The following is a 23521-nucleotide window of genomic DNA, read 5'->3' as shown; positions in this document are numbered from 1 at the left end:
ACCTGTATATATATATATATATATACATATATATATATATACATATATATATATATATACACCACATATTCTAATCTAAAACATTACAATATTCACAAATCAATATAAAACAAATATCTATAAATTCAGTATACATACAAGCAAACAAACAAAGATCTATACATACAGTATACTGACAATATAGCAAATATTATCTTGATTGTTTATATGGCATGAAGATATGGAAATATTAAACATTAACATCATGATTTGATTTACATGATTTACTATTAAACAATGTACACTGAGAAAAACGCCATACAAATTAAATTTACTTGACCTGACCATTCAATACAATTAATACTGTATCGATTAGCTATTGACTGTCGTCCATTCCACCTCTCACGGAAATTCACCATGGTAACCATGGCTTCGGCAAAAAAAAATTGCAATTACTACAGGTGCTGTTATTACATTAAATCTATATATTTTTTGCCACTGTCAAAAAAAAGGGAAAAAAATAAAGAAATTAAAGTAATAGAAAAACCCGTGACAGATTGTTTCTGTTTGAATCAGATCCCATATTATTTATTTTTTACACTAGTAATTATAGTATTTTGGGGGAGGGGATATAGTTACCATAGGTACATTTTAGCAAGGAATAATGCCCACTGTGGGACTGACAGCACGGTGTTTACTTCTAGTAAAGCCCTCTCTGCTCTTAAGGCTGACTGACACAGTGAGTCACAGCCTGCTACTGCTCTCAAACTCACCCACTCTCCGCTTATCAACACCTAGCTCCTCTTATCCAGTGAGAACACGTTTAACATACCCGTGTGTATTCTTTAAGTATATGCAGTGGAGTAGAACATACGGAGCAGAATATGTTTGAGTTTGCGCTCGCTGAGCATTAGCTCACCTGCTAAACACAAACATCAACACGCGCCACTTACTGTAAAATCACCGTCCCGCGCTCCGACCATCCACTGTAGCTCTATCTTCAGAGTCTAAGTGACAAAACACCTGCGCGTTGCCACTCTCACGAACACAAAGCTCAGTAAAACCGTTATAAGCGTTTGACAGATATTTGTGTGTGAAACATGGCGACAGATTGCTTTTTTTTTTTTTTTCTTTCTTCTCCGAATACCCGGAAACACTTGACTCACAGCGTGACGTTTACTTGACTGACGGGCTCTTGCCCAATCCCGTCACAGAAGAAAGCGTGACGTGTGTGTGGGCGCGGGGTTACCGTGGGCTTTGCTTCCCTTCGTTTTCTTGCCGCGCTGCAGCACGAGTTACTAACTAACTTGCATGGATTGGGAGTTATATAAATATAAATTATAATTTAAGTTTTTTTAAATAATTTAAATTATAAATTAAATTTATAAATTAAATATAAATATATACTAATATAAATTAGTAGAACTTATGTGTATTTTTAACCATATGAATTAGCCCTAAAACACACGCTCTTTAAACTTGGCAACATAAAATCTTTTTAACATTTCCAGCATAATTGACCAGGAAATAATATTTTCTTAATTCTGAGTTAATTCTAGACCCCACAACTCTAGTTACTGTTTAAAGACAAGAGTTTACTTAGTATAATTCGAAATTAATCAACATACACAGAGTAAATATGAAAGTGAAATTTATTCAGTTACACACCCCCATACCACACGCATTCTGCACATATGCTTGATTTTGGCTTTGAAAATGGAAATAAAAAGACAAAAATACCAGAAAACATAAATATTGTAACAACAACATATACAAAATATTTAATTGTCCTCAATTTAACATCACTGTTATTTTAAAATGTTCATGTGCATCTATCACAACCATTCTACCACACACAATTCTGACTAAATGCCTTAAAAACACCTTGATATGAAACTTATTATCAGATAGGGTTAAAAAAAAAAAAAAAAGAGTTCACGTTATCGCCATTGGAAAATGCAAAAATAGTGCAAGTAATGAATGAATATGATATGAAAATGCTGGAAGTATAACAGATTGCAAGTCTCAGAGTGTCCAGTGAGATTAAACCAGCTAGGTCATTTAAGGCACTCTCAAATCACTACAAAAACCAAAGACTAAGTCATCCCAGCAAATTGTGCAAAAGTCCTTTACTTGCAATAGATTCTAAAGCAAACTGAAAACTAAAACATCATTTTCAGACTGACAGCTAAAACAGATAAATATAAAATGCTACACACAAGATACTGACTGTCTTTGTATTGCATTTCCTTTGACTTTCAGGTGTTAATTAACCCGAAATGAGCCATTAGGCTTGTCTCTGCAGTGGTTCTTTTCAGGCACCCAGAAGGCAAATAGGTTTATAAAGTGCTTCACTGTTTCACACACACATATGACTAACAGTATGATAGTTAATATAATTCAAATCTCAAGTATTTTTTTCCATCTTCATATGACAACATATGAAACTGACAGTCTTTATCAGTAGGTCAACAAAGGTTTGCCACAATTTTGGTCAATTGCCACATTAGAGTCATACAGATGTAACACTGAATACTACACATCCACCGCCGACTGCTATTTCAACAACGGTTTGGTTGCTACAGAAGTTTCATTATTATGAATTCCCTTCAGATACAGCAGATAACTATCATTTCCTCAGAACCATGCAAAAAACATGCAGAATAAGTCCATCAAAAGCAGGATCATTCCATGTAACTTCATAAGACTAATGCTACGGGCATGTTTTGGTACGATTGAATGAAACGCATCCAAGCTGTTACTCATTCAGACTCCAACACTGGCTTTAACATTGTAGTACTAAGATTAAATTAATCTCTTATTAAGTGCCACCATGCACTGGTGTAGATTCAGAGGTCAAAGCATTTAAACAAGACATCTATTCAACCAATGATGCCATCTTGATTCTGTTTCACTCAATATTCTTTGACAGTGAACAACATAGATGTTTAAGTCATAGATGTTACTTCTGTTTATACACATATATCAATAGAGATTTCATCTTTGTCTATTATGAAAAAGTCTTTTCTCACCTTTTTTCTGGCTTTGGAAGCCAAGTATCACATTTTTAATGAGTGAGTATGAGTTTTTCCTTTTACAGAATTTCAAAAGGCAACTGGGATGAAATGAGATGTAGTTGTTGTTGGTTTCATCACACACATCCTTTGGGCTGGAGGGAGGAGAGCCGCCACTCAATACACTGTCTACCTATAGAACAGACAAACAAAACATACATCAGAGATGAGTCATAGTGTTAAATATTATTACAAATTAAAATAACTGTTTTGTAGTTGAACATATTTTAAAATGTAATGTATTCCTGTGACAGAAAAGCTGAATTTTCAGCATCATTACTCCAGTCCTCAGTGTCACTTCTTCAGAAACCAGTCTAATATGATGATTTGATGCTTAAGAAACATTTCTTATTATTATCAGTGTTGAAAACAGTTGTGCTTTTTGTGGAAACCGTAATACTTTTCATATACGAAATATAAATCTTTTTTTCATACCATAAATGTCTTTACTGTCACTTTTGATCAATTTAATGCATATTTGCTAAAGTTTTAATTTCTTTTAAAAAATTCTTACTGACCCCAAACTTTTGAACGTGTGTCACACTCACATTTGCTGATACTGTTTAGATCTGCAGTCTCTGTAATAATTAAGGACAGGCCCTCCATCAGCAGTAAGGCCTTATGGTATCGCTCTACAGAGGTTTCTCCGTGATGAAACATCTCGTCCAGTGCTGCCGTCTGTACCTGATCACATAAGAAAGGAACGCAATTCATACTCTTTATTAGTGATATGATACTGATGTGTTTCTCCTTATATTATAAGAAACATAATGCGAATATGTTCATACCATCTGAATGGTGTGTGTGTAGATGAGTCTCTCAGCAGTAATGCTGTTGATGCGGTCCATCAGTCGTTGTTTACTGCTGATGAAAAGCTGGAGTTTCTCAGTGAGAGAACGGCAGGAGTTCACACTCTTCTTATACATCTCATTCAGCTTACGTACTACTGCAAGTGCAACACAAACACAACATAACATAGAATGAATGTCTTAATTACAGTATATGCAGTTTTTGACTGCTCAAATGCAACAGTAAAGACATTTACAATGGTACAAAAGATTTCTATTTTATATAAAGGCTGTTCTTTTGAACTTTCTAGTTTTCTAACTTTCTATGACTGACCTTGTTTAACAGATCCTGATGGGAAGAGTTTGCCTTCTTTGATCTCAGCCATCGCTGTGTGAAGCGCAGAGGACAGCAGCTCAGCACACTTCATATAGAGGACCAGCTGCTCTGCAGAGCTACATACACATGTGCACATCACTCACAATGTACATCACTTAATATCACACATAAAACATGTATGTGTTTATGTGTGACTGAGTTGTATCTCACCTCCACTCACGGCTCAGCAGGCTGACCTGGTCAGCCACCACGCTCTGCTCTAAGAATGAAGCATCAAGTGCCATATTCCTTTCAATCCCACTGTCCTTTGTTCTAGCGATCTCTGTGATGCAGTGGGAAAAGGCTAGAATGAAGCGCAGTTGGCTCAGCAAGTCCGTATGCCCCTCCTGTGGTGAAGAAGAGCAGGACATCAAATCTTGAAATAATCGATGAAACACTCCTAATCACAGCACATCATACCAGGTGCCACAATAACAACAATTAAAAAAAACCCCTGCTCTCCAGCATACTCAGTTCTGATTGGTCATATACACTACCGTTCCAAAGTTTGAGGACAGCAAGTTTGAGTTTTTTTGGGGGGAAGAAATTAATACTTTAATTCAGTAATGACAGCAAAGTCACTTTTAATGTTACAATTTATTTGAGATTTCTATTTCAAATAAATGCTGTTCTTTTGAACCTTCTATTCATCAAAGAATCCTGAAAAAATGTATCAGTTTTGACAAAATCATTAAGCAGTTTTCAACATTGATAATAATAAGAAATGTTTCTTGAGCAGCAAATCAGCATATTAGAAAGATTTCTGAAGGATCATGTGACACTGAAGACTGGAGTAATGATACTGAAAATTCAGCTGGCCATCACAGGAATAAAATACATTTTAAAATATATTAAAATAGAAAACAGTTATTCTAAACTGTACAAATATTTCATAATATTAATGTTTTACTGTATTTTTTAACAAATAAATGCAGCCTTGATGAGCATGAGACTCATTTCAAAAACTTAAAAAAACGTAACCCAAAACTTTTGAACAGTAGTGTATTTTTGGCCGTTAAACTGACCATTGATCCCACCCATTCATTTTCTACATATTTGTGCTAGTTTAATGTCTCTCGTATCACTCTCGTATCATCTTCTCACATAATACAATTATTTAGTCTAAATTATACAATTATTTAACCAACACATCATATTCATTTATTTGGTAAGCAGTCACGTAATAATCAGGATAATATACAGTCAGTCAGTCAGTCATTATCACAAAATAAACCCCTTCAGAATGACGCAAGACCATCTTGATCAACCTTTCTGGGTTTATTTTAATATGACAACTACCTGGCTGACTGTCTGAATGACTGTATCCTTCATACATAATGTATAGCCCAATTATTTTACCTCCATAAGCATCTCCTCTGGCAGTTCAGGTGGCACAAAGGCCACACCCTCGCATAGGTTTGTTGCCATGGCATCTGTGTAACCATAGCGCAGACTGTCAGGCGAGCTGTAAGCCTCGTGCACATGACCGTAGGTCCAGCCAGGGCTTGTTGGGCTGAGAGTGCCCACTTCAACAGCAAATGAAGTGAATTGAAAATGCATTGTGAGTCTAACAGATACTGTAACATGCAAACACAATACTTGTGTTTCAGTCTCATTAAGTAAAATAATGGAAGTGTCACCTGAGAAGCGTCTAGGTCGAGTGGCATGAGGAGGTGTGTGTCCATATTCAGGAGAGCCCTGAATGAACACAACTCCAGCAGGACTGCCTGAGCCCTGCTCTGTGCCATCACTGCCACCAGGGGGTGCTAGAGAGATTAGGACAAAATTACATTTTTAACAGCAGATACACTGAGAACAGTGCCTGATGGCATTTAAAAAAAAAACATTATCTATGACTAACTGCAGATATAAAGAAAATATATCAGTGATTTTCCACAACATTTCAATAATCATTCTAGTCATTTGCGATTACTGGAAAGAAAAGAAAATATGATTTGCTTCCTTTAAGATGACAGCTGTGAATTTCCTTTTGTATGCCGAGCATATGGGAAAAGCTCAGTGATAGGGCTGCATGATTTGAAAAAAATAAAAAATGTAATTGCAATTTTGTTGTATAAAAATTGTGATAAAGATTTAAAATTAAATCGAAAAAAAAAATTCCAGGTTAACTGATTTTTAAACGTTAAACCATCAAGGTTTCATTTTGGTGGAAAACAGCAATGGCTAACATCACTGTTAGCGTTGAGCTCACACCTGTTGTGTCCATGGGTTTCTCTGAATTTAAGCTCTCACAGCTGCCCCTGTCAAACTGATGTCCAAACACAGCCTTCAGCAGCTTATCTGAGAGACGGCCGGTACTTAATGACCTACAACACAAATGACCCATAAACACAGCTCTAGGGAACAAACTCATCTAACAGCAATCATATCACAGCAGTGATTCCAGTGCTGATTATAAAATATAAATTATCATCATTATTGCATCACAAGCTTTCTTCACCCTGAACTAAAGCCAAGTTGACTAATACCTTTTGACTGTGTCCCTTCTTTCCGCTGGCCTGAGAAGTGGCACACGGGGCCCTGTAGCCGGGTACAGTGCCAGATCTTTTAGGTCAGACATGGTTTTGTTTCGGGTGATCAGGCCTCTCTGAACCAGCGCTGTACTTGGAGTCTGACCGGAGATGGGCCGCCGATACAGATCCCACTGAAATGAAGAGTAGTCACATATATAGCAAGTTTGTTTCCAATAAAAGTGTAATTCTGACAAAATGCAAATTACACTCATGTTCAGATATTTTTGTAATGTTTTGAAAGAAGTTTCTTATGCTCACTAAGGCTGCAAAAATACAATAAAAAACAGTAATATTGTAAAATATTACAATTCAAAATAACTGTTCTATTTTAGTTTCAAATGTAATTTATTCCTGTGATGGCAAAGCTGAGTTTTCAGCAGCCATTACTCTAGTCTGCAGTGTCACATGATCTTTCAGAAATCATTCTAATTTGCTGAGTTGGTTCTCAAGGTATGTATTTTTTATTATTATCAATGTTGAAGACAGTTGTGCTGCTTAATATTTTTGTGGAAGCCGTAATACATTTTTTTCAGGATCCTTTGATGAATAGAAGGTTCACAAAGAATAACATTTTTTTGTAACATTATAAATCTTTACGGTCTCTTTTGATCAATTTAATGCATCCTCACTGAATAAAATATTAATTTGCTAATTAAAAATATTAATTTTTCAGATGAATGCATTTTAAATGATGTAATCATCTATTTTACATAGCTCTGTGCTAAATCTAATGACTTCCTCTTCACTATGGTAGTGGAGCTGTTTTTTTATGTTTATGTATGTTATGTAATGTTATGCAACGGTTACTCACTCTGTGCACGACGGATTCTGGATTGTGTCGATGACCCCTGAGTCTGTGGGTTTGGTTTTTGTCCATGGCTGTGATGTCAGTGAAGAGAGGAGAGACCTGACCAGGCTGTTTACACACATCTGAGAGACAAAGAGAAACAGTTGGAAAGTTGGAACAAGAAGTCTTAAAAATTAAATCGATATGCAGTGAAACAGGGTATTTTACCTGCAGCATGCAACCCTGTCCTACTGCCAACAGGTTCAGGCTGATTGGGTGTTTCAGGAACATTTCCCACTGAAAAAGGTATAAACAACACGTCAGCACCCTCTACATGATCTACAAAAACACACAGCCTCCTATATATATATATATATATATATATATAAATATTTTGAATTCGCTTGGATATTTTGAATTGTTATGTGATATGTGTTCTATATAGCTTTAATTATTTTATTTTGTTAAAAATGTTACTTTTTTTTTATAAAATTGTTTATTTTACAATTTTAGCAGTGTGTAGTTTTCAGTTAGCTTTTTTGTTTTAGTTAGCTCCTAAGGCAACATTTCTAATTCTGATCAAAGTTTTTCATTTAATATTTGTATTGTATTTCAGATTAATTTCGATTATCGAAAATAATTTTTAATAGCAGTGTAGTTAACAAAAACAAAACTGATTTCCATGACCTTTCCTGATGTTTGTAATTAATGTGTTAAGGTTTTTCAAAAAAATATTTTGATTCAGATGGATTTGCAAAAGATTTCTGTTATTTCCAGCTTCCTACTAAAACTACAGTTAGAGTCTCTTCCTCTATTAGTGAAGTATGCAAATCAAAGCACAGCTCTGCAGTGAGCTGGTTTCTTTACCCTGTGGGGATGGTAGATACGGTCTGGATCCTCCTGATTCTGGAGAAGCCCCGGTTCTCCCACATGTTGGCACGTGTTGTACAGGTGCTGCTGTCCTGAAATTAGAGAAACAGATCTCATGTGTTGATGCATAAGGGAATCACAAGCGCATTTATTCTAATTCATGTCAGAGAGAGTGAAAAATAACCCAATAAACCCAACCTGTCAGACACTTGTAGGTTCTGCTCCATCCTCTGGTAGTTGAGTTTTTGCGTCGGCACTGGAACAGGCACAGACTGAGCGTAACTACTGACACATGACTCCAGAGGCCTAGAGAGAGCGAGCGAGAGAGAGAGAGAGGGGTGAATGATTGACATGTCATGTGCACAAACATACATTTGTTCCCTGGTGATCTGTGAATTACTTTCATCTCTAGAATTCACGCTTTCTCCGGTCACGTTAACTCAGACAGCTGTCTCTCACTTCACACTTGCAAACAAAGCCTATTGTTTAATACGAGCTGCTCGCCTTCAGAGAGAAAGAGAGAGAGAGTGTGTGTGTTTTTACAGTACTACATGCTAATCTCCATACTAAAACACACACAGTACCTGGAAGGGCTTGGAGAGGCTCTGACAGATGGGGAGGATGATGGTGTCCGACCCACACCTGGCAGTGAGCTTCTAGAAATAGTACACATACATGTACACAGTTATGCTTAAACCATCCAGCTGTTTAATATACACTACTGTTTAAAAGTTTGGGTTCGTAAGATTTCTTAATGTTTCTGAAAGAAGTCTCTGATGCTCACTTTGCCCTCACAGGAGTAAATTAAGTAATTTTTAATTCAGTTTTAGTTTGAGCAATTTTAGTACTTGAATTTAAACTTAAAAAACGAAATTAAATAAAATTAAGTTTAAGTTTAGTTTATTTCAGATTAAATTAAATTATCTAATTTTTTTTATTTAATAGCAATTTTAGTTAATAGTAACACTGATTTTCATGATCTTTCCAGCTATTTGTAATTAATGTGATAAGAGTTTGTAAAAATGATCTGATTCATATAGATTTGCAAGAGTTGTTCAGACGTGTTTAAAAACACAGGAGTAAATGACATTTAAAAAAAAATATATATATTAAAATAGAAAACTTTTTTTTAAATGGCAATATTATTTCACAATATTACTGTTTTACTGTATTTTTGATCAAATAAATGCAGCCTTGATGATCATAAGAGACTTAAAAAAAATCTTACTGACCTCAAACTTTTGCAAACGTGCATCTTAACTAGTCTCTTAACTAGGTCATAAATGCATGTTGACAGACAGATGTTAAAAAACTGCTAGAATGTATTTGAAAACTTGTAGTGGAAAGCAATTTTTACTATCATGACCGGTCTTCCCTCTTTCTTCGCACAAATGTGTCAACGCATGAACAGCCCTCTCTTCACAGGACCATAAAAATGGTCAGTAGGTCAAAAGGTCAACTGACACCCTTGAAATGAATATTCACGTGACATGCTGGCAAGCATGCAAACCTTTATATTAAGTGCAGAAACAAAATGCTTCTGCGCATGTGTGCTGTATAAATGTGCAGGCTACAGTTGAGGAGTGTTTCACATGTAACTATATATGCTATGTGTGTGGGCTGTGTCACTTTAACACTTATAGTATGGGGAAAATGTAAACCCACTTACCCGCTGCGCATCAGACAGTCCTGCCCTCCTGCACTGACTAGTTCACCTACAAGAGTTATCAGATTGAGATTTTGTATTTGTGCAAATAAAGTGGTTTTGTTGTCTGTTAAATAATACAAAGTAGGTCAATGAGTATAAGGGCTCATCTTACTGGTGAACTGAGCCGGCACCATTACGAAGTAATCAGACTCTGAGGAAGATGAGTCTTTGAGCAGGGAATCTGGAGATGGTGTGGGGTTCGTTTGAGGGAGGGGCCTTGGAGCTTCAGTTTCAGACTGTCAAGAAAAAACGTCATATATACATTACTGTTCAAAAGCATTCTTTGATGAATAGAAAGTTCAAAAGAACAGCATTTATTTGAAACAGAAATCTTCTGTAATAGAAATATCTGTAGTGTCACTTCTGATCAACTGAATGCATCCTTGCTGAATAAAAGTATGAATTTCTTTAAAAAAAAATTAATAAATCTTACTGACCCCAAACCTTTGAATGGTAGTGTAGCTATATGGTACTGTATACACTATATATGGAGCATAAAAATCACAGTACACCTCAAAGAGAGCATAAAATTCATGCATCATGTGCTATTATTATGTTACCCGAGTAGGAGTGAGGCGAGAGGTTGAAGAACCACTGCTGGAGCTCCCAGAGGCAGAGCTGGGATAGGTGGGCATGGGCACTGGAGAAGCTAAGAAAATAATGAACACACTGAAATGTTACTGTAACCAAAACTATAGCAGATTAGCATAATCAAAGTCATGCACATCACAATCTTACATTTCTTCATGGATGTACTGGCCTCCAGGAAAGGATGATGGAAAAATTCATCTAGAATCGACAATAATCACTTTATTATAATCACGTCTCAGAGTTGTAAAATCAAGTGTGTGATTGTACATGTGTGTCCACTGACCAAAGTCCATGCGTTCCCCGTGGTTCCTCTGCAGCAACCCAAGTAGAAGGTGCCTGAGGTGACTGGAGGTTTCCCGTGGAATACTGGGAAAAGCATCTGAGTTAGACACTGACAGGATAGAATCACAACCTACACAGTTACGTGTGCATGTTTATACTGTTGTGCAAGGGCTCTGTGAGTTGCCAGAGTTACACTGTACTTGACAGAGTAAGTGATACTCATGAATGTAAACATTGCAACAGTCTATATAAATAAATAAAACTTGACCATGAATGATGGAAAGGAATGAAAGATGGAAGAGAGAAAAACAATGAGAGAAAAGAAACCGGTTCTACTGCACCATCCTGTGGGGGTGACTATCAAATAAACCTTACATTCACAACATAAATAAATATTAGACGTGGTCGCATACACTACTGTTTAAAAGTTTGGTTGGTGTGATTTGTAATCTTTTTGCATGTCTCCTATGCTCACCATGGCAGCATTTATTAAAAACAAATAGTACTATTCAGAAATATTATTACAATTTAAATTTACTGCTTTCTATTTTAATATATATATTCATATATAATTTATTCCTGTGATGCCAAAGCTGAATTTCCAGCAGTCATTCAGTCTTCAGTGTCACATGATCCTTCAGAAATCATTCGAATATGCTGATTTGCTGCTCAAAAAACAGTTGTGCTGTTTTGTGGAAACAGATACATTTTTCAGTATTATTTCATGAACAGAAAGTTCATGAAAAGAACAGCATTTATTTGAAATATAAATCTTTTTTAATATAATAAATGTCTTTACTGTCACTTTTAATCAATTTAATGCATCATCTGAACAAACATATTAATCTCTTTAAAAAAAATGTTTTACCAACCCCAAACTTTTGAACGATAATGTACACCAGGGACCTTTGCGCCTGTAGTGCCCAAACTAAACTGGATCATGTTGATTGATGACTAACATACAGTCCTCAGGGTCACTTACCTGGGACTCAGGCTCCGGTGTCTTTCATAGAACTGCCGCAGTTCCTGAGGAGTACTTGCCTGGAAAAAGATTTTAGATAGAGGAAGAATTTGAGAACTACTTATATTACTTAAAGTTCATCTGAACAATTTTCCTGCATGATAAAATGGGCAAAAAACCCTAAATCAAAATATCTTTTGACTAGGGCTAGTAAGCAACCACCAAGAACACCCAAGCAACCACACAGCAATGCTGTAATGGGTCTCCAGAAACACTTTAGCATCATGACAGCGGGTTTGCAAGATCAAATACCACTCAAATCTAGTTTGATATTGTTGGTTCACTCTGCACCCCCTGGCAGGCAAAGATAATTCATATTTTTAGACTTACAGTTGATACTGAATTATGGTTTGTGGTGAGCAGTTCATTACATGGCTTAACTACATTCATTTTTGTAAACTCTGGCTGTTTGGGATGTAAATGCATTATTCCAGGTCTGAGGTTAAATCTTGAGGGTCTGTTTCTACAAATCATAAAGGCTTTCTAATGGCTGCAGGAACAAGCCCTTAAAGCAATATTTCCATGAAGGAAGTAAACACAATGGTTAGGACAGAGATGACTGATCTGTCTTCTAAATGAACTCAACGACCCATCTTGACCCATTTACAGACTGACATTGTGTTACAGGACTGTCAGGAGTTCCTATTACCAACTCTTTAACTCTTCAACTCTTTTAAAAATGCTAAAAATACGAACCCATAAATAGATGTGGTTGTGACTGTGTGATCAGACGGGGTTCACATGTTAGCCATCTGGACTCTGCAAGCTGTATGACCAGAGGTCAAATGGGAAACTTCACCCACAAATCAGTCCTTCTAACAGCAGCACCTGACTTAGCTGAAGGATCCCAATAATACTTGTTGGCATGCATGCCAACTTTTCAGGATTCTGTTATGAATTATAATAACAAACTAATGACCAGCCTGTGGCAATATTCAGCGTAAGTATTGCAGCAACAAACAACACGAACATGCATATTTTGCAATATGATCATCACGCAGAAAAAAAAAGAAGAACTCCCTGTTCTAGTAGTAAACCCACAGAGATGCCACCCATGTGAGTGGGCAAGTGTGTGTGTATGTATGGGTGTGAGTGTTTGTTAGTAAATCAGAGGGTGTGTTTAGTTGCAAAGACGTGTTTTGTTTATCAGTGAGATGTCACAATCGTGTTTCACACTCTACAAGGCATAAATAACCGAGGGTGCCAGCCAGTTACGCTTTCGCAATTAAATCATTCCAGAACGTTCAGGAATGACGCAGTAGAAATGAACACTCGGTGACATTGCTAGCATTTTTCCTTAATAACAATATGCTACCGTTCAAATGTTTGTAATTAAAAAAATAAATAAATCAATACTATACTTATCAATACTTATTCAGCAAGAATGCATTAAATTGATCAAAAGGAACTGTTATATTTAAAAAAAATGTTGGGAATAAATGCTGTTTTGAACAAAAATATTAGGCAGTTTTCAACATTGATAATAAAAATAAATCACAGGACTAAATTACTGTACATTTTAAAATACATTGAAATACATAAAATATATAAAGTAAAATATAACATTTTAAATTGTAATATTGTACAATATTACTGTTTTACTGTATTTTAGATCAAATAAATGCAGCCTTGGTGACCATAAAAGACAAAAACAAACAGATTTTTAAAACATTAAGTGCTTGTGCAAAATATTAGACCTAAAATACATTACTTATACCTCATACTGAATCTGTAGTAATTCTTCACAGAGAGAAAAAAAAAAAATTTAAAGAGATAAAAATGACAAATGTCATCATTTACTGACCCTCATGCCATTTTAAATCTTTACAACTTCCTTCCATGAAAGCTTTTCAGCAAATAACAACTTAAATTCTGGTCTGTTCCAGAGACATGATGACAGGATTTTCATTTTGGCTAAACTTTCCCATTAAATCATTCCATAATGTTTAAATGGGAAGTCCAAGAATATATAGCAGAGAACTTAAAGCTACAGAAACATCCAAAAATGAAAGAAATAGATTTGAGTGTGAATGTATCAGGTTTAAAGATGCTTTCTCTCTCAGGGTCATACTTCAAGTCTGTTTTTGCTAGTGTGCGTATGTTACTGACCTGAAATGGGGCTTTGCCAGTCAAGCACTGGTAGATGATGGTCCCTACACTCCACAGGTCAGCTTTTGCATCATAATTCTGTGACATGATGACCTCAGGAGCCTGTAAAAATGAGCAAGACGAGTAGCAGTCTCAGTACTTTGCTCTTGTCACTCAAGAATATCTGGAGTAAGTCATACAGAGCTAGTCTGAATATCTAATAATTGGTTACTTTATTTTGACAAATAAAATCAGTACTTTATTATGACATATACTGTACTGTAGGGCTACACGATTATGAAACCCATAAAGGCTGCAAATTAATTAAATAAATACATGTCCCGTGTGTTTTAGAGTGAAGTGCAGCACTGTGTTCTTTTACACACATGCAGCTCATGACCTGGTGTTTTCAGTGTCTCAGAGTGGCTCGGTTCAATGCATTTGGGAATGCAATAAGTGCTAACATCTTCCCATACTTGTAAAGAGAAGCGTTTATAAACCAGCTTTAAGGTCTCCCGTTTGGATTTTTGACAAAATAAAAGCTAGATGGTTGAATGAAAGAGACTAAATTAAGACCATAAATATTGTATGCAGTTTAAATAATTGTTTTTTTTTTACTTTACAGTGAAATGTTACAACAATATTTATTATTTTGTTTAATAATTTAATTTAGTAATAACAATAATCTCAATACCTTAATAAAATAATAAAAATATTTACTTTTATTAATTCTTTGTTTTTTAATCACATTTTAAGTTGAAAATGCAATTAGATTTTTTCCCCCAAGTCATGCAGCCTTATTTTCCTGAACATTTGGATATTATAGAACATGAAGTCAAGCACTCACCATGTACATTGGAGAACCACAGAGCGTAGCAGCCATTGTGTTTCCCTGCAGATACCGTGCAAAGCCAAAATCAGCTGGAGAGAGAGAGAGAGAAAGAAAAATCAATGTATGGTGCTAAGGACTAAACTTGAGTGCTTGTGAAAGATGGTGCACAAATGTTTACAGAAAATGTCTTTTAGCTATTTGACTTTACACAGCTGTGTAGTGACACGTTGTGTCTACAAAACACTCAAGAGCAAACAGAACAACGTAGTCAAGACCTTAAACAAACCACAGTCATAGCACAAGAACAAAAACACCACAACCAAAATCAGCACTGCCAAAACTGATAACTCATAATCTCATAGCCTCATAATCAGTACACACAGATCCATGACCAGTCTTTGTGTCAAAGTCTTTAGCAAAGGGTTCATAACGGTGTACTTTGATCCGGAGCACTCACCCAGTTTGATGCAGATGTTGTTGGGGTTGGACCTGCGCCTTGTGCTGTATGAAAGGAGAATGTTTTGGGGCTTCAGGTCACGGTGGATGATGCCTTTACTCCTTAAAACACTCATGGCTCCCGCCAACTGCTGCAGCAGCACACGGATCGTGTCCTCGTTCAGAGAGCCTTTAGCTATGGAGAAAGTTAGGAGCAAACAACTGATTTAATTTCGGTTCACTACTTTAAGGATTATTCGGATGAAAACACTTTGAACTGTGGGATATTACATCATTGTTTACAAAGAGTTAGCATCCACCAAAAACAAAAAGTCTGGCTGGTGTCAACCTCTAAAAACCCAAGCCCCAAGCAACCCCCCCCTTCTCTCAAAACATGCTTGTTTCACGAAGTCTTATTTTTAGCCCCCATGTTTTTCCACTGCAGGACAGGGTAGATAACTGACTGACAGGTGGATGAGGTCAGGCTGGAGCTTGAGTTTCAGCAGGGGATCTTGGTTCTGTGCCAGTGAGTCTGTGGCAAGAGGTGAGCGGGTGAAGGCAAACATGACCCCTGACGAGGCTGGCATGGGACCTTACAATGCTACAAGTCTGACAGCTTAAAATAGAGAGGTCAATGCAAACATGGTAAATATATCCATGCTGGAAACCTTATGGTTAGGTGAAAGTGTATTTTAACCCTGAAGAAGCGTGCGTGCAGATGAGACCACTTCCAAAGGGGGGCTCTATTTGTGGCAGCACATGTGTGAAACAAGCTATTCTCAGAGATCCTGAATTATCTTTCTCAGGAAAGATCAGGCAAGTTGTTTGTTTGGTAAATATGTCTCTGCAGTTTCAAGTGTCCAAGACCAAAGCAAGTTCAAGGCTTCAACCTTCCGAGAAATAGGCTTTGGTCTAAAATTCTGTCAACAATCAATCTTTATTATATAACCTTTAAGATACATCATCCTTAGGTGAATAAGCAAGATGTTGATGAATAAACAATGCAAAATTTTATCCTAAAAAGGATATGGATGCACAATATATAGAGCATGGTTATTATCATTCATTACAACTATTAAAACATTTTTGTTCATTTAAATAAAGCTAAAATAAAATGTAAATATTAGATGAAAAACTTTAACTGAAAATTAGAAATGTTGCCTTGGTGAATAACTGAAATAAGATAAAACTAAAATAAGCTGATTGAAGCACTAAAATTGAAGTAAACTGAAATTTTTACTTCAGCACAACTTCAAAATTGAAGTTGAAGCACTACAATTACTATCTAGAAATAAATAAAAACAAAAATTCAACTAAAACTGTAAAAATAGTTCAAGGTGACATATCATGAAAATCGGACTTTTCCAGGTTTTAAGTGCTATAATCAGGTCCCCGGTGCATCTACCAACCAAGGAAACGTGAAAAAGATTAACCCAGTAACTTTGTTTTGGTAAGCCTTTTTCTGCAAGCGTCTGATAAAACGAGCGCATCTGATTTCGCTCCCTTGGTGACGTGGCAAAGGGATCTCATTATAATATTACCGCCCCTTAATCTGTAAGTTTCCACCCACAGCGCCGTCATTATGATTTCACAAGCGACAACGGTGTACCAGCTCTAATGCCATGGTGAAAGTTTGAGCAGAACATGCTAACTGTTCTGTCTTTGGCTGCACAGACGAGCACAGAACACTGTTTAGAGTCCCAGCCTCAGAGGAGACAAGAGAGCAGAGGATTTATTGATTTATTTACTGTATATTGCTGCTGACACACAAATCTAAAATAAACATGCGATTTATTTCCCAGCTGTTTACCTTCACAGACATAACAGACTGTTTTTGTAACTCGTGTGTTTTTAACGTAAACTTGTGTGTGAATGAGAACTGTTTAGTACTCACATGCTGTGACAGCCGCTTTCTGTCCGTGTGCTTCGGATGTGTGCGCTCAGAAAACCGTATATAAGAAGTTTAAACTCATGTGGTTTAAAACGCATGATTTCAGCACGATAAACATGATAATCAGAACCAAAACAGATGTTTTTTTAGCAGGTACCAGCTGTAATGACGCAGCGCTATTCTGGAAAAGAGGGCGGGGAACAGCAGCTCATTTGCATTTAAAGAGACAGGCACGAAAAACAGCGTGTTTCTGCTTCCACTCAAAATGGGCATTTTCAAAACGATATTATAAATGAACTGTGGGGTATTTTGAGCTGAAACTTTACAGACACATTCTGGGGACACCAGAGACTTATATTATATATTGTAAAAAGGGGCATAATATGTCTCCTTTAACTAAATAGTAACACAGTTAAATGTAATCTTCATCAAATCTAAAATTGAATATCCATTTTTCATAATGTGCATTATAATGTTGTGATGCCTAAATTTACTTGTAGCATTTATTAGGTTTTAGTTCTTAATATTTACATTTTTATTTATGTAGATAAAATAATATACAGTATTAATATCAACCATCAAATAATAACAATAAAAAATTATTAGTATAGGCCAGTATTTTAATTCTTGATGCATCTCAATTTGTCTACAACTGTATACAGGTGCAAATCTTTGTTGTGTTATGAAGTCTCTTTGCTGCTCCAAGATTCTACATAAAACTGTGCTAAAATATGTCTACAGAAATAGACCAAGCAGGTATAATAACATGGAGAAATTAGACACCTCACTTGTACAGTTATCCATTTACTAATCTGTAATAACAACTGCCTAATTTGTAATAATCAGTGGCACATATAATGATGAAGTACAGATGACATGCTGAAATGAGGCTAGTGTACTTACAGTGTAAATACTCGGCTAGGTCTCCTCCATTGCAGTACTGTAAGAGGAGACAGACAAACACTGTAAGTGCACAGTCAACACAAAACAAACTCTCATCAAAAGAAAGAGTAATCACAATAACACCAGGGCTTCAAATGGCTTTATGCTGACAATAATAACAGAGAAGTGTGAATTAAGCTTAGCATAAAAGACATCCTGCAAGGGGAGGTGAAATTTGACCTTTGATTTTTTTTCTCTCTCTACTTAACACCAAGTCTATTTTGAGGTTTACAGTGGGTGTGTGAGAGGTGCAGCATGCCATCTGGACTCACCTCCATGACAAGATAGACACATCCCAATATCTCCTGCAGACAGAGACACAGAGACATGAGACACACCATGAAACATTTACAATTGATTATATGAAAGAAACACCCAACAACATGCCATCTGACAGCCATGGCACGAATTCTTCACTGTCTAGATCAGGACAGACCTCGGGCTGGACTCCCAACAGATGCCTGAGTCACACTGACTCATCATACAAAGCCTACAATTACCTAAGCTTTCTATGAATAGTCTGTTATCATAGTGTGAGCTCACATGCAATACAAATCACAATATGTGCTTGCATTTCACGACAGGTTATATTTTATGCACTCTTTCAGGTGCAGAAATTTCTCATTTTGTGTTAGAGGTATTTATTTATATTATTATTATTAATTTTTAAGATTTAATTTTCTATTTTGTGAAAACTTTGATGGGTGTGTAGGGCAGGGAAAATGTAATGCACAGGAGGAAATAACAGAGCTGTAGTTTTTTTTTGTGTTCAAAGCTAAAAGACTGCTTAATGCATATGCTGCTGTATAGCATTTGTAAAGTCAAAAAATATAATAATCGAAGTATTATTATTATTATTACTGCTACTACTACTATTACTAATGATAAATTAATTATTTATAAAAATTCTATCAATTAATTACATTAACCTTTAAAAAATAAATATGATAATATGAATTTAAAATGAGTATTAAGTAATAACAATACAAATATTACAAATATTATACTTATTCAAAAACAATTACAAATAATTAAATTCATATAATAATTAATAATTCTTATCACTATTATTATTATTATTATTATTAATGAATTGTGTGGATGTCCTACTGTGTTCATTTAATAATAATATATATTTGGCAGCATTTCAAACAACCGTCCATATATCAAGCAAGTTTTAAAGATGCTTCTGTCTAGACTACTAAAGATTTATGCTTTTGTGCTAATCAGTGCACAAAATAAATGCACACAGTGCAAAAAAATGCTTTTTGCTGACAAAATCAAACATTTTGACAGACTCTTAAAAGTGCAGTAGTCACAAGGAGAAACCATCTCAAAATGCCCTTTGACTTCTAGCCTGCATAATCAAACCCAATGCGGATTCCAGGTGGTTTGTTACCCCTTCATGTCCATGAATTTTACTGAACAAATTCTGCTCCTGAAAGGTTTAATGGAGCGGATCAATATGTCCGCACACAGGCCAAGTGCCATGGTGACCAGTTTGAATGAGGCATTTACATGGCCCACTTGTTGTGCAACAAAAGTCCCATTTGGCCGATGTCCATGCAGGCTCTGCGTGTTACCGCAGTCAGGACAGAAGCAGGTGTCATTAGCCACAGGTGACTGACATACAGATCAGCAGCCAGCCGGCATGCTGGGAGCAGCATGCATTAGTGAGCATGTGTGTTTAAATAGCATATAACATGAGCAAAAAAAAACTTGGTTCATAAAAGATAACAGCCCTGTATGACTGCAAAGTTGTGTAACAGCTAATTTTATAAGTGTGACACAATTATTGTGGATAAAGGCTTAATGTTAAGCTTCCTGTTTGTGTGTGTGTGTGTGTGTGTGTGTGTGTGCTGAACCCATGAGAAATGAAACCAGGCCATCAGCAGTAATGCAAAGTAAACTAAGTAAAGCCCTGCCCAAGGCTATAGACCCCACACAGGGCAAAATACACTTAAATTATCTTCTCTAGACATATTTACAAGGCCCTGGAGACGACTGTCAAAACATTATGACCCATTAGCATGCAAGACAAAGGACTTTCGCAACAACAAAAGACTAAAACAACATAAAGCTTAACGAACAAAGTTAAAGGTTTCCATGAGTGTGGGATGGGTGTCACTAAGCATAAGTGTCATTTCTATGTCATTGCTATTGTTCAGCTTTCACGCAGGACAGCAGCCGCAGCCACCTGTGCACATTGTTCTGTCAGGTGAACCCACTGCTTGGCAGCTGTCTGATGAGCAGCGGATCGACCCTGGTGGACAAACTCATGTCAAATACTGTAAGTGCTGGCCAGATGTAAATTAGACTGGTCCTGGAGCCAGTGAAAGGGGGTAGTCCTGTAACTGCAGGCTTGTATAGTATCAAATGCACCTGTGTCGGTTCTAACAGTGATTGAAGCATGATGGAGTGAGCACGAATTATTAGTGTGCATTCACTGTCAGGTCATTCTCTAAGGATAATGTGGAGAGAGGTTTGACTAACTATGCAGTGTGGTTCATTCAAATGCAATTCAGTTAAAAGTTACCATTTAAAAGAGCAACTGGGACTAGATGCCTTGTGTAGTAGAGTAATGCTGTTACACTAAATATACATAAAAAAAGAGGATTAATTTAATTAACAATTTACTTTAATTGTACCTTAATTTAGATCTGAGATTTCCAAACTTTTGTGTCAGCCGAACCCCTTTGACCTATAATATATTTACTTAAAGCACCCCCTGAGATTTTAAGTTAATATTTCAATAATTTAACAACACATTCATATGTTCACTCCTCTTTTGTCGGTCAATGACATACAGGTAAACAAATAAAATATTTTGTTGTAAGTATTTTATTTTTATTTATTTTTTTTCTTTCATTTATATATTTAAATTATCATTTAATTTAATTAACAATTATAAATTATTATTATTATAAATTACATCATTATAAGAAGAAGAAGACGATGAAAAATTGTAAATGTGGACAAACTGTAATAATATAAAATAATTAGTTATTTAATGTGATTAGATTAAAATTCATTATTCTTTTATCTTGTCTTCTGGTATTTGAACAGTACAAACAATCTGAAGTAAACCTGTTATACTTGCTCAAGGGCACAATACCGCAGGTTCGAAGCTGTAACACTGTGTTGTGTTTCTTAATATCTCCACACCTGAGACAACCACCTGTCATCAGATCAGCCTGAATGCCCGGAGTCCTGTCCTCTATTCATTAAGATACATTGATAAGGGTATCCTACATCAGACAATGTCTGTTCTGTATGCAAATGATAGAGACAGGCAGTTAAAAGGGAGTCCTGGGCTGCCTGCCAGGTACTGGCTAATGCATGCACAGGTGTCAGGTGTTTACTTCAACAGATACACAGACATCTGTCATGGCTGCCATTGTTTCTTGCCTGTTTACTTTTAGTACTTTAGCCACAAGAGACATTTGAGGTGATCAATTTTCTGTGCCTCTCAAGGAGTCCAGCTTGAAATCACAGAGATGCAACATGGAATTATTACTCATGGTGAGTCATATATAGACTACATCTATTCACCATGACTAAAAATGCTGATAAATTGCCCACAGAGCGTGACGTCAGGGGCGGGGCTTAACATTTAACCAATCAGATGACGGGAACTGCACCCATAATATCAACACTGAGCCATGCCATATTCCAGCTATAAATATCTTTGGTAACATGGAAAAAGCTCTATGTTTTAATAGAACAGAAACCACTTAAAAACAACACAGTTGGCTTACACATATACCGCGAACAACTAACTTAAATTCGTCCCAGTTATAGCATACAATTAGTAGGTACATACCTGAAAGTCTAGTAAGCTGACAATGTTCTCATGTTTCAGCTCCTGCGAAAACACACTACATTAGCGAGCAGAAGTCATACATGCAATTGCTTCTATAAGGAGGTGATGATATTTGCTAAACCCTTTACACTGTTTATATCAATAGCTAATCGTTGTTTTGGCACAAAGAAGCCTTTCAGATAGCGAGAACCGCTCAAATGACCTCGCAAGTCGGATTTCGCAATGTTTACTATTTTTCGGAAGATATTTAATGAATAAATAAATAACATGTATGGCAAGCAAACCTGTGCGCACACAGACGCACCCAGAGTGTAACTAGGAAACTCACCTTTAATATCCTGATTTCTTTTCCTAGTAGCGACTGTGATTTGGCGAGGTTTTTCTTGTTAATGCATTTCACCGCCACTTCAAAATCATGTTTCTGTGAATGAAGACATCGATTTACGTTTATAGCATTCGTGTCGAGTAATTATTCGCATGTCGAGCCGCAGTATACAGCTCAACAGGCATCAGCATTACGAAATGCTCATCATAGCGTTACCTTTTTATGTCTTCCTTTGAACACCACAGCAAACGCGCCGTGTCCTATCAAGTCCTTCCTGTTGAACTCGAATTTTCCAACGCTTTCCATCGCGTATAGACTTTAAATCTGCTCAGTAAATCCACAGGCGAGAGGTCGGGGTGTGAGGGATCTGTGTGTACCCGTCTGTCGCTTCCCATCCGCTGCTTTGCACCCAAACAATCTGACACTTCGGTCATGATCGGCAGTCGCTACCTTGTTAATAAAAACAAAGTCACTGTCATCTTGATCGTATTATGTTAACCCTTTGTTCAAAAATATGTCACCAAGCGTACAAAAGTGTACTAAATTAGATTTGGAAACTGTCAGAAACAGCCTCGGGTTCAGAGACGTATACTGCGCTGTTTTGGTCGTCACTTGCCAAACAAAGCTTGAAACTTGCGTGTGCATTACACGCATGAGCACTAGCGCTCTGTCCGCACGCCAGTGGCTTGATGTGCGCATGCGCATGTCGAGGAGCCGCCGGGTCAAAATGTTAACCTCGTGAGCTGCTGATGTTGTGGACAAATACACACTACTGGCCAAAAATATTTTTTTGAAAGAAGTTTCTTATGCTCACCAAGGCTACATATGCTTAATCAAAAATACAGTACAAAACAGTAATATTGTACATTTTAAATGTTTACTTTTGTCATGTATTTTAAAATGTAATTTATTCCTGTGATGCAAAGCTGAATATCCAGCAGACAGTCTTCAGTGTCACATGATCCTCCAGAAATCATTCTAATATGCTATTATATGATTTGGTGCTCAAGAAACGTTTATTATTATCAATATTGAAAACAGCTTTTGCTGCTTAATATTTTGGTAGAAACTGTGACACTTTATTTTTCAAGATTCGTTGATGAACAGACAGGCCTAGCTCAAATATCAAGTTAATGAATCCTTGCTGAATAAAAGTATACATTTTTTTCTCTCTC

At 36.4% G+C, this 23521-nt stretch overlaps 2 protein-coding genes across 4 annotated transcripts in view; both read right to left on the bottom strand.

The window, feature by feature from the left end:
- The window catches only part of LOC107684496 (E1A-binding protein p400-like), a 59719-nt gene extending 58387 nt beyond the window's left edge, over window positions 1-1332 (bottom strand). Inside the window, exon 1 of the mRNA XM_016480757.1 lies at window positions 933-1332. The gene's annotated coding sequence lies outside the window, so the exon portion shown is untranslated. The remainder of the gene's footprint in view (window positions 1-932) is intronic.
- Window positions 1333-1636: 304 nt separating this feature from the next.
- LOC107684495 (serine/threonine-protein kinase ULK1-like) lies at window positions 1637-22955 on the bottom strand. Of its 3 annotated transcripts, XM_016480754.1 has the most exons (28): window positions 22563-22955; window positions 22350-22442; window positions 22022-22063; window positions 18471-18503; window positions 18160-18196; window positions 15388-15561; window positions 14946-15019; window positions 14120-14221; window positions 11972-12030; window positions 10991-11073; window positions 10855-10905; window positions 10677-10765; window positions 10229-10352; window positions 10078-10123; window positions 8993-9064; window positions 8607-8714; window positions 8406-8500; window positions 7767-7835; window positions 7563-7681; window positions 6707-6882; window positions 6432-6544; window positions 5858-5983; window positions 5577-5743; window positions 4389-4564; window positions 4176-4294; window positions 3842-3999; window positions 3602-3737; window positions 1637-3186 (listed from the first exon to the last, which is right to left on the bottom strand). In XM_016480754.1, the coding sequence occupies exons 1-28, from the start codon at window positions 22650-22652 to the stop codon at window positions 3131-3133; spliced, it is 2787 nt and encodes a 928-aa protein (XP_016336240.1). In that variant the 5' UTR covers window positions 22653-22955; the 3' UTR covers window positions 1637-3130. The 3 variants fall into 3 exon arrangements, with proteins under 3 accessions (XP_016336240.1, XP_016336241.1, XP_016336242.1); XM_016480755.1 differs by lacking the exon at window positions 8993-9064; XM_016480756.1 differs by lacking the exons at window positions 18160-18196; window positions 18471-18503; window positions 22350-22442; window positions 22563-22955.
- Between the last annotated feature and the right edge of the window lie 566 nt (window positions 22956-23521).

The sequence above is a fragment of the Sinocyclocheilus anshuiensis genome, unplaced genomic scaffold (genome assembly GCF_001515605.1).
Source record: "Sinocyclocheilus anshuiensis isolate Anshui unplaced genomic scaffold, SAMN03320099.WGS_v1.1 scaffold1, whole genome shotgun sequence".
Lineage (NCBI taxonomy): Eukaryota > Metazoa > Chordata > Actinopteri > Cypriniformes > Cyprinidae > Sinocyclocheilus > Sinocyclocheilus anshuiensis.
Note: the sequence above shows the minus strand (reverse complement) of the source record. Positions and strands in the feature narration are given on the sequence as shown.